Below are 12,343 nucleotides of genomic sequence, written 5' to 3'. Positions count from 1 at the left end.
ATAGAAAATTAGACTGGATTATTACGTTTGTTGATTTGGGTCTACAACTTTTTTCCTGGTCTAAAAAGATTTTGCATATATTTATTCTGAATAATAGTCACTAACAAGCATTTATTTAGCACCTACTGTTCTGTGGATCAGGCAAGAAACTAAGGAGGTGTTGATATCCCTTGCAAAGAGACATACAGTGGGATTGGAGACCATGCTTGGGGAGAATAAACGTTAGTGAACTGAGCATCCAATAAAAAACAAACTAGACAAAAAATTCCTCATCCTTAAAAAGAATGAACAATATTTAAGTGTCAACATGATTTTACTAAGCACTTATCCTTCCATTCTATATATGCCTCATGTGATTTTTACTGGTTAAGCAGACATGGGGGAAAATATTTTATTTTCTGTAAACCCTCTATTTAATAAAAAGAAAAGGAAGAAAGACCCCTTTGTCTTTAACTAAGACCCATAACTTAAAATTTCAGTACTCATTAAACAAGCTGGGGTAATTTTAAAGTTCCAATAAACCATTAAGCAAAATACAAAGTCTGAGCAATATATCAGTAAAGCTTAACATTTTTTTCTTGAAACTGTATTACATGGAAATTGCCCATATTTGAACTTAAATTTAAAACCAAGATTGCCAACCACATAAGGTATATCTAGTTATACTAATACTAAATGATTGAAAACTCTCCTATTTCTCTTCACTTATCTTTTCCTGTTTCTTTCTAGTAGCTCAAGCTTTGACTCCCAACATATAAAAATATAATAGATGCTATTGGAAATCCAAAAGAAAGCTACTTGAAGGGAAGAATGCTACAATATTGCATTATAATGCATCTTCATTTCAACCATCCCATGACCTTGAGTCTTCCAACACCACTCCTAGATAGCCACACTATCCCATTCACCCAAGGAACTAAGGTGTATTCAGGATGTAAAATATTGTATGGCTGTATTGATACATTTAAGCAAACTTTATTCACTGTATAAATGTGGTTACTTTTTAGGACACAGAGCTCCCTAAGTCTTAATATCATACCTCTGTATGGTCCAATCACCTTAATATACTCAGTAGCTCTACGTATCAAATCATAACCCTTAATTCCTACAGAAACAGATTGATACAATATTCCTATGGCTACTAAGTAAAAGTTAAGGAATTCCACAAAATGTTAATGCACACAAAAATTCAATTCAGAAAAACTACTTTGCCCTAGTAGTCTTTATTAATACAATCCAAAATTATATCACTCATTATTTTTCACATTTTGAAACTTAAGTTCAAATATGTTCTTTAGCATACACTTATATAAAAATAGCTTTAAAAGAAACTTTTGTTTCAGAACATATCATATACAATACTGTTTATGCATAAAAATTTTTAAAGCAAGCTTTGACTATGGTATATTTTATAGAAATATCTTTTGTTAACTATGAATAAAGATCACAAATGTGTCAAAATGCATTTAGTTGGTACAAAATATTAGCTAAGCATGTAAAGAACATTTTGCACTTTCCTTTCTTCAAAAGAAACAGAGTAAGTATTTCAATTCCCATCTGTATTTGCATACATGCATTGGCAGTAATGTCTGTTGTAGTATCTTTGAAATAAACAGACCATGAAGGGTGCCTTTATACTAAGTGAAATTAAGACAGCCAATGTTTGAAAATATGCACATACAAATCTTTACATTAAATTATCAGGCTTTTTTTTTCTGTGTAGCTGAAAAGTGGATGCCAATTAATTTTTCATAATATAGCAGAGGTCATATATAATTCAGAAAATCCTTTAGAACAATATGTGCTTATGTTTATGAAGCTACATCAAACTACCTCTTAGAATGAACGTGTCAGGTGATAAAGGGAGCCTGCTGTGATAAGACCACCCTGACAGAGGAACACAAAAACACCCAACAAGCATGTAAAATCGGGTTACTTGCAATCTGTGTCACTCCACACTAAGATATTATGAAAATTTCACAATCTCCTTTATTTCCCCTCATGTCCTGCCCTTCCACAGCATCCTCAGATTTACTCTATGTTTAATGCAGCTGTACTATTTTTCTGATGATTTTCTCTGTCAAAGTACACAACATACTGATGTGGTCACACACTGTAACAGAGCTCCATAGATTTTTGTTGTTGTTGTTGTTAATAAGCATAGAAGTAACTAACAGGTTTTTATGGGGTTAAAGTACTAAATAAAATTTCCAAAACAGACTCTGATTGGATGAGTAACTCAAGAAGAATTATTTGACATAAGTTAGTTTTGTTAAGTCTGGTAACAAAATTCATTTCAGGTGCCATTTTAATTGGTATGTATTCCTTTCAATGAAAAGAAATCCAATCCATGTATTCTTTCTTGATTCAAAACCATCACATCCATCTTTCGATTGCAGGTTTAAGTCCGATATCACTCTGTAAACAACCATGCCATTCCTCAGTTTTTGATAGAGCTTCCAAACAGAAGTTTCAAAACAACTCTGACTAGCAAACACATCACTGTACTTTAAACAGACTGATGTTTTCTATCCCATGTTTCAGGAAGGTTAAAAGACACACGCACCAAGGCAAGGATCATCACTGTAGACAATAGATTCTAAGTGAGACTATTAACCCTTTAGGTAGATTAGGCAACACTTGTTTTTAAACTAACTACAAATCAAACGAAGTCTCTCTCTCTCTCTCTCTTTTTTAAATGACTCACACTATCATGTTAGCAACAAATATGTCAGGGAGAAAAAACAGAGCTAGGTGTTTCAAACTGTGCTTACCTAAAATCTGCACCTAGTCACTTTACATTTTAGGAGATGCCCCTGTCTGAGATAATGAAGATTCTTTACAATAGGGAATTTAGGTTTAATTGTAGAACTTGAATACCATGTTATATAGGTCAAGTCAGTAATGTGCATCTTTCTCCTGAAACAAAGAAATTCAAGAGTAATAGGATTTCAGATTTCATAGTAGAAACAGCAAGATATGTTTTGAGAATGTCATTTACTGTAACACAAATCAATATTAAATGCTTTATGCAGGAAGCACACTTTCAGAAAATGGGCCCTAAAGCTTTCTGGGCTCCGACCCTAATTACTAGAGCAGGCTCTTGCCGTTTGTCTCTCTCTTCAATTATTTACAGGGCAAAAAGAGCCAAATGGCATTGCATTAGCTATATTAAATGCTATGTACTTGGTTTCTAACTTACTAATGGTACATAAAAATTACTAAGGTGAATGTGCCTGTAGAAATGGCCCTTTTTCTTCGGCACCTGAGTGTACGTATTTATTATTCATACAGTTAAGTGTTGAATAGGCTTCCTTTAGGCACCCAATGCTGCATAATTTAAACAAGTGCATTAAACATATATGATATCGAAAAGGTAATGCATTGATTATATCTCAAGATTTCTTTGAACAACCTGTATTTACAATGTAGCTCACAAAAAAATGAGCACCTACAAATACAAATATGTGGGGACCACAAAGAAATGAATACTGGGTATCCTCGCTTCTACCACCTTGCTGCTTTCTGGCCACCCAAAGTAAGATGAGAATTGGGGGGAGTAAAAAGGAGGCCCTTGATTGCTAGAAAATTTCTGGTCTCAGTGCTGACAAGTGTCCTTTTTTATGTGTGCAAATACAGAGCTATGTTGTAGGTACATAACATGGACCACACACACTGTAAGAAAGGAAAGCTTATCAAGATCGAATCAGAGATTCTTTGCACCAGGCCAGGAACGTCCTCTGCCAGCAAGGAGGACACGATTACAACCTACCAAAGGAAATTCAAGCACTACATCATACTTGATTCTTTTGTGATCTAGGGCACCCTGAGTAGTGATAGAAGATGCTAATCGCTGAAGAAGGCTGGTGCATCCAACTTCAACCCTCCCAGATTATGAGAGAAGCTTCCAAAGCAGTGAGATGCTCACTCTTCATGGGCCCAATACATACATACATATATGTATTTTTTTTAATGCGTTCGGAATGCCTTAAATCTTACTGTAAAAAGGTAGGCCCACTAACAAGGTACCCAGGGTCCCTAGAAAGTCAGTTGCAATTTGTATGGCTATATGTCACCAGCTGTGTTACCTAAGAGTACTCCAAGGCCACTTGTGAGAAAGCACCATTGGAAATGGATCTGTGGTCCACATACAGGATAGTATTCTTCTAAACTAAAGTCACTTCTTTCTCTGCACTAAATCTGCCCATTGTCCCTCCTTTGCAAAAGCTACAAGGAAGATTAAAAAGGACATCAATGAACGCTGAGTGAACTTTGGCCACTTTTCTACCCAAAACACCAGCGTAAAAGTAGAAATCAGTAACCAGGTGAAGTGCCACACCGCACAAAGATCAAGGCGAGGGGCGGGCGCGCAAGGCCCGGAGGCGGGGAAGAAAATGTCCCGTCCTTCCCCCGACCCACCCCCCCACCGCCCCAGTCATCGCGCGCGCGGGAGGTTGAGGGGCGTCCCTGGGGGAGCCGGAGGCTGCGCACCACTCCGAGGGAAGGCAAGAGTTACCGCTCTCAGGGCGAGGCCCAGGAGAAGCGGTCGAAAAGCCGCGCCGCCCGCGGGTCCCGCCGCGGGGCCCCAAGCGTCCGCAGCCGAACCGCGAAGGTTCGGCGAGGAGCGCCGCTCGGCCCCGCGACCCTCCCGGCCTCCCGGGCCAGGAAGGGGCTGGCGGCTCTTTCCTGTCTAGTCTCTCCCCCCACGGCTTTCTGTAACCCGATCCCCGCACTCTGCTCCCCGGGCAGCCGCCGCCCCGCGCGCCGCCCCGCGCGCCGCCCCGCGCCACCCAGGCCAGCGCTATAGTTAGCAACCCTCCATCAACTCCGCCGGGGGTGGCGGGGGCTCGTCGCGCGCGCCCCTGCCCGGGCCCGGCCCGCGCGCGCCCCCGGCATCCCCCGCCCCCCGGCTCCCCTTTACCTTCGCTTGAAGATACTGGGGGTAGTAGTAGGTGGCGTACTGAGGGTACATCTGCTGTTTCCACACTTTGCCCATGAAGCTGGAAGGGAGCCTGCCGTGAGCCTGCCGTGCAGGGTCGCGGGCACTTTGGGGTTTCCAAGTCTCGATCTCTCCTGCCTCTCCCTTTCCGGCGGCGGCGGCGGCGGCGGCGGCGGCTGCCGCTGCTCCACCTCCCAGCCCGGACCAGACGTCGTCGTCGTCGTCGTCCTCCTCCTCCTCCTCCTCCTTCTTCTCCTCCTCCTCCCAGGCAGAGAGAAAGACACTGCAGAGCGGAGAGGGCACCCCGGACAGGGCGCTCCCGCGGAGTTGCCTCCCGGAGCCCGACTGCTCCGAGGCTGCCAAGGGCTGGCGCGCGGGCCGCGCTCCGCTCCGGCGAGCAGGCGGAGCGGGGCTCGGAGGTGATCAGTACAAGTGGAAAGTGCTGCGGCGGCGACGACGGCTACGCTCGGTGCCAGGCGGCATCTGGGGTGGGTGCGCCCGATTGGGAGAGGGGAGAGGGGCTGGCGCGCCGAGGCGGTGGGGGGAAGGGCGCGCGGGGCGGGGCTTGGGCGCCGTGGAGCCCGGGACCCGCTGGAGGTGAGGGCTGAGTTTTAACCACTCCTCACATCCAGGGCTCGCGGTTGGACGGGCGGAAACCTTGGGAGCTCGGATCGCTTTGTGTCGGGGGTGGGGGTGGCTTGGGGGAACCCAACTTAAAAACTGCGAAGTGGACACCTCGTTTTCTTTCCTGAGTTTTTATCCTCGTAAGGGGGAGGGGAAGTAAGGGGAAAGCGGAGGAAAACTGATCAATTTCTCACTTCCCCAGCCCAACGATTTTTTTTTTAGACAAGAGATCGAAAATGATTTAGTGTCCAACCACAAAGCTGGAGTCGGGACACTTGGGTTCTGTTCCCCCCACCCCCCAGGCCACAACACTAATTTTCTAGGTGACCTTGGGAGGGTTAGTGTCCTTCGGTTTGGGTTTCCCAGATGTGAGAGGTGAAATCATGCCCCCTGCACAAGGGGAGGCTAGCTATCTGACACACACACACACACACACACACACACACACACACACACACACCCCTCCCAACAAACAGACGGACCCTTCTAAGGGGAGATGCTGCAGAAAGGCAGAATGTTATTATTAGAGGACACAATATAGACATCAGCTTTTCTCTGCCTCTTTCTGATGCTGCCAGACAGTCTGTCAACTCCCACTCAGGAGCAAGGAAACTCCCTGAGTTTGGAATATTTTAAGGCCATTTTGAAAGTCACACTGGCATATTGTTGCAGTGTGCTTCAGTGACATATAAAATCAATCTCTCTGCCTTTCTCCATCTCCTAATTGTCACAGTTCTAGACAACCCCAGACAGCCGTGGTCCAGTTCACTACGTAACTGGATATAATTTAATGGACTTAATTGGTCCCTGAAGCTGCCTGTAGAAGACTTTTATATTCTAGCTCCAAAAGAGAGAATACCAAAATGTATCATAGGATAAGTAAGAAATCACCTCCAAATTGGAGTTCTTGCACATCTAATAAAATGTAATACAAATTCATTGGTTATTAAATAGACCTGCATTACTTTGTTTTGTCATTTTGGTTTTCTGAGAGTCTATTTTCCTAACAGCACAAAAGGTAAATCAGATTGAAATGGAATGTGTGATTTTCTCAAACAGTTATATTTTTAATTACATTTACATATTTTTAATTACATTTCAAAGCAGGTTAATAAGATACTTTAAGACAAAGAAACAGTGACATGAAACCCTTATAATCTTATATGATTTAGACAAATATTAAGGTTATACATTTTGACAAAACATATTAAATATAAGTTCATATGAGAACATTGTGGATATGCCAGGAGACAAATCGTGTTCTCTTAAAAAAAAAATTAACAGCCTATGTAAAATCCTATACAGAAACTAGTATTTACTGAGCTTCTGCTATCTGGTGGGCATTGTTGAGGTTAATGTAAATCTGAAGGTCAGAATGGTTCACTGTCTAGTGAGGGGAGCTTTAAAGTTCCTTACATTGTTTCAATGTAGGACCCTTTAAAGTTTTTGAGCAGAGAACTGACATGAACTAACCTGTGTTTTAGGAACTTGTAAGGGAAATTACCAAACTTAGACTGTTCTACTTTTTTCTGGATGATGACAATTCAGCCTGTGTTAAAGAACTCAGAAGCACACACACAATTATGTAGACACTTGATTTATGACTGGATTGGTATTGCAGGGCAGTGGAGAAAGAATGAGCTTTTCAATAAATGATTCTAGGTCAAATGGCTATCCATATGGAAAAAATGAAATTGGAGCCCTGCCTCACAAAAGGGAAACAAAAAAGTTCAAGTGAATTAAAGACCTAAATTAAAAAACAAAATGATAAAGGTGTTAGAAGATAATGTAGGGAAATATCTTTATACCCTTGAGGTAGGGAGAGATTCCTTTAATAAGGTGACCAAGAGTGCAAATTGATCAGTTTGACTATATGAAAATTGAGAACACTGGTTCATCAAAGGATCCTATAAAGCAAAAAAGCAAGCCACAAAATAGTTATGTCTAATCCATAAAACTATAAAAAGTTTATATATGAAAGATACAAAGCACTCCTTGGAATCAATAAGAAAAAGAGAAACAACTTTTTAGAACATGAGCAAAAGACTAATGCATATTTCAGAGGAGGAAGCTCAAATGTTCCTATAACTTGTGCAAAGATGCTCACACTCATTAATAATAAAGGAAATGCAGGTTAAAGTAATAATAAGACACCATTTCACACTTACCAGATTGACAAAAAACAAGACTGAAAATATTAAGCATTAGGTGAAGATGTGGAAGAGGGGAAAATCTTGAAAACTGCTTTCCAAAAAAGTGAATTGGTACAACCACCGTTTTAGAAAAGAGTTTGGCATTGCCCAATTTCATTTGCATGTATACTGTGACGCAGTAATTCTACATGTAGGTACATACCTCAGAGAAAGCATTTATAAATGCACCAAGAGGAATATACTGAAATGTTCACAATATACTAAAAATTCAAATGTCTACCAATCATTGAATGGATAAAGAGGTTCTGGTACATGCACACAATGGAACACTTTGCAGCAGTGAAAATGAATAACCTATAGTTAAAAGCATCTACATGTATCTTTTCCAAAATTGATGTTGAAGAAGCAAGTCAACCTAAAGCATCATTCCATTTGTATCAAGTTCAGAAACAGAAAAAAATAACTAAATAGTATATTGTGTAAGAATGGTGCATGAATAGTAAAACAAAAAATTTTACAAAGAAAAATAAGGAGATATCAGAAAATTCAGAATGGTGGATATCTCTGAGGGAGACGGGTGAGATATTCAGGGAGGCACCAAAGGGGACTGGTAGAGATGGTAGCATTTCATGTTTTGCATTGGGTTGTGGATACATAGGAATATATTTCAATGTTTTTCTTTAAGTGGTTCGTAGACTTTTTTGTATGTTTGCCATATTTTATACTAAAACATTTTAAAAACAAAACTCAGCTTTTAATTTTAATCCCGATCACTTTCAAACAAATACAAAAGCAGAGAGAATAGTGAGCCAACTTCAATACTTATAAACATTTGTCAATCTTGTTACACCAGTACCCACACCCACACCCACACACACAAACATGCTTTTATTTTTCTGTAGTATTTTGAAGCAAATCCTAAACATGTTGTTTCACCTGCAACTATTTTAATATCTACTTCAAACAAATAAGAACTTTTTTTAACACAATATCATGATCACACCTAACAAAATTCATAATAATTTATTAAGATCAACTCATACCCCATTCTTGTTCATTTTTCTCTGGTTATCTAAAAATCACTTTTGTAGTTCATTTAAATCAGATTGAAACAATGTCCACATCTTAAATTTGGTTGATGTATCACATAAGCCTCTTTTAATATATAAAAGTTCGCTCCCACTCACTTTTTAATTTGATGTTTATTTGTTAAAGAAATCAGGGTGTTTGTTTTATAAAATGTCCCACATGGCTGATTTCAACCTCCTGGTGTCATTTAAAGTGATGGTTAGTTTTAGAGGTTTCATTACATTCAGGTTCATTTTTTTTTTTGGCAAAGAATGCTTCCTAGATAGAGCTGAACATACATAGGTGATGTGATATGCAGCATATCACATCAGGAGACACATAATGCTTGATTGTCATTTTTAGTGATACTAAGATTGATCAGAAGTTCTGGTATTATCAGTCTGATTTATCCATTAAAAAGTTCCATGGTTTTAATAGTCATTCATGAGTGTTACCTTAACCCATTATTTCATTTGGTGTGACAGAATTATGGTTTTAAAATTTTATCATTTCTTTTGCACTTATTAGTTAGAAATTGTCTATGGAGAAGAATTTTTTTCAAACTCTTTGGTTAACTTGAAATACAATTAGCACAGGAAAAGTAGGATAAATTTTTCCCTATTTACTAATTTTCAGAATAATGAGTTGATGCCATAGGAAACTCCAAAGCTAACCGGTTTTAAATATTCTGAACTTACAGGTTTTTACATATTTTATTTGTTTCAAACCATGACAGTCATTATTCTTACTGGTGCACAAATTGTCCCATCTTTGGCCGATGGGAGACTCTTTGACTTGGCTCCTGTGTCTTCTTCTTTTTTTTTTTTTTTTTACCAGATCCCAATAGTCTGATAGATTTTTTGCTTTCTCGTTTGATAAAATTGTCCCAGGTTGTTGTACAGCTCATGCCCAAACCTGGATCAGCTATTTCTCTAACAAACCCACATTGGCTTGCTCTTAAAAAAAATTTTTTTTAAAAAATAACGAATTCTTTGAAATGTGTTCTTCATACTTAGCATGTTTGGGAGAAGGAGCTCATGAAAGATTCTTAATGAAATTTGTGCCAAGATGACCCCTAGGAGAGCATGAGCCACTGAGTGATGTTCCCCAAGAGAAGCTGTAATTTACACCTTCGCCAACATTTAAGAAGCATCCTCTATAAGCAGGACACATATAGGTATCACTGGGGATGCAGTTGACTTGGTGTTTGCCCGCATGGAGCTTACCATCTAGTGAGAGAGACAGAAATAAAACAACAGTAAATTGTTGTAAACTCTATGAAGAAAGCGACAGTATGATGGGAGGAGACCAACTTTGTGAGAGTTGGGTTAGAAATTTTAAGGAGAGTTGTCAGGGAAAACCTCTTTGAGGAGACAGGCTGGAAGAGAATGGGTCAGCCATGAGAAGCTTGTGTGAGGTGAAAGGTGGCGAGCTGTGTCCATGCAGAAGCAGCAGCAAGTTAAAGACATTGAGGCACAAATTGTCCCATCCAAGATCTCCAATCTGGTTGCACTTAAAACTAAGGGTAAACATTTTTTTTTTTAACTATAGAAATGGACCAAACCAATTAGCATTGATTAATGCCTTTGTTCTAATGCCATCTGCCAAAGAGTATTAAAATAATCAAAGGAGAGGCCAGCATGACCTTGATCCCAAAACCAGACAAAGACCCCATCAAAAAGAATTACAGACCAATATCCTTGATGAACATGGATGCAAAAATTCTCACCAAAATACTAGCCAATAGGATCCAACAGTACATTAAAAGGATTATTCACCATGACCAAGTGGGATTTATCCCTGGGCTGCAAGGTTGGTTCAACATCCGCAAATCAGTCAATGTGATACAATACATTAACAAAAGAAAGAACAAGGGTGCCTGGGTGGCTCAGTTGGTTAAGCAGCTGCCTTCGGCTCAGGTCATGATCCTGGAGTCCTGGGATCGAGTCCCACATCATGCTCCCTGCTTGGCAGGGAGTCTGCTTCTCCTTCTGACCCTCCCCCCTCTCATGTGCTCTCTCTCTCTCATTCTTTCTCTCAAATAAATAAAAAAATCTTTAAAAACAAAAACAAAAGAAAGAACAAGAATCATATGATCCTCTCAATAGATGCAGAACAAGCATTTGACAAAGTACAGAATCCTTTCTTGATCAAAACTTCAGAGTATAGGGATAGAGGGTACATACCTCAATATCATAAAAGCCAACTATGAAAAACCTACGGCAAATATCATTCTCAATGGGGAAAAGCTGAGAGCTTTCCCCCTAAGGTCAGGAACGCGGCAGGGATATCCACTATCACCACTGCTTTTCAACATAATATTAGAAGTCCTAGCCACAGCAATCAGACAACAAAAAGAAATCAAAGGCATCCACATCAGCAAAGAGGAAGTCAAACTCTCACTCTTTGCAGATGATATGATACTTTATGTGGAAAACCCAAAAGACTCCACCCCAAAACTCTAGAACTCATACAGGAATTCAGTAAAGTGGCAGGATATAAAATCAATGCACAGAAATCAGTGGCATTCCTATATACCAACAACAAGACAGAAGAGAGACAAATCAAGGAGTCAATCCCATTTACAATTGCACCCAAAACCATAAGATACCTACGAATAAATTTAACCAAAGAGGCAAAGGATCTGTACTCAGAAAACTATAAAATACTCATGAAAGAAATTGAGGAAGACACAAAGAACTGGAAAAACGTTCCATGCTCATGGATTGGAAGAACAAACATTGTGAAGATGTCAATGCTACCTAGAGCAATCTACACATTCAATGCAATCCCCATCAAAACACCAACCACTTTTTTCAAAGAAATGGAACAAATAATCCTAAAATTTGTATGGAACCAGAAGAGACCCCGAATAGCCAGAGGAATGTTGAAAAAGAAAAGCAAAGCTGGCGGCATCACAATTCCGGACTTCCAGCTCTATTACAAAGCTGTCATCATCAAGACAGTATGGTACTGGCACAAAAACAGACACATAGATCAATGGAACAGAATCGAGAGCCCAGAAATGGACCCTCAACTCTATGGTCAACTGTTCTTCGACAAAGCAGGAAAGAATGTCCAATGGAAAAAAGACAGTCTCTTCAACAAATGGTGTTGGGAAAATTGGACAGCCACATGCAGAAGAATGAAACTGGACCATTTCCTTACACCACACACAAAAATAGACTCCAAATGGTTGAAAGACCTAAACGTGAGACAGGAGTCCATTAAAATCCTAAAGGAGAACATAGGCAGCAACCTCTTCGACCTCAGCCGCAGCAACTTCTTCCTAGAAACATCGCCAAAGGCAAGGGAAGCAAGGGCAAAAATGAACTATTGGGATTTATCAAGATAAAAAGTTTTTGCACAGCAAGAGGAACAGTCAACAAAACCAAAAGACAACCGACAGAATGGGAGAAGATATTTGCAAATGACATATCAGATAAAGGGCTCCGCGGGAAGCCTGCTTCTCCCTCTCCCACTCCCCCTGCTTGTGTTCCCTCTTTCGCTGTCTCTCTCTCTCTCTGTGTCAAATAAATAAATAAAATCTTTAAAAAAG

The 12,343-nt window shown here is 40.1% G+C and overlaps 1 protein-coding gene across 5 annotated transcripts in view; it reads right to left on the bottom strand.

The window, feature by feature from the left end:
* Window positions 1-5,075, bottom strand: part of RBMS1 (RNA binding motif single stranded interacting protein 1) — a 206,074-nt gene extending 200,999 nt beyond the window's left edge. For 2 of the 5 annotated variants that reach the window (XM_088021654.1, XM_088021655.1), the window contains exon 1: window positions 4,922-5,075. In XM_088021654.1, coding sequence (XP_087877780.1) covers window positions 4,922-4,996 — 75 coding nt within the window. In that variant the 5' untranslated portion in view covers window positions 4,997-5,075. The remainder of the gene's footprint in view (window positions 1-4,921) is intronic. The other 3 variants (XM_088021656.1, XM_088021657.1, XM_088021658.1) reach the window with 3 other exon arrangements.
* Between the last annotated feature and the right edge of the window lie 7,268 nt (window positions 5,076-12,343).

This window comes from Eumetopias jubatus, unplaced genomic scaffold, assembly GCF_037043125.1.
Source record: "Eumetopias jubatus isolate StellerSeaLion01/CBP00866 unplaced genomic scaffold, mEumJub1_p1.0 scaffold_3, whole genome shotgun sequence".
In the NCBI taxonomy this organism is placed as follows: domain Eukaryota; kingdom Metazoa; phylum Chordata; class Mammalia; order Carnivora; family Otariidae; genus Eumetopias; species Eumetopias jubatus.
This window is presented reverse-complemented; position numbering and strand designations above follow the sequence as displayed.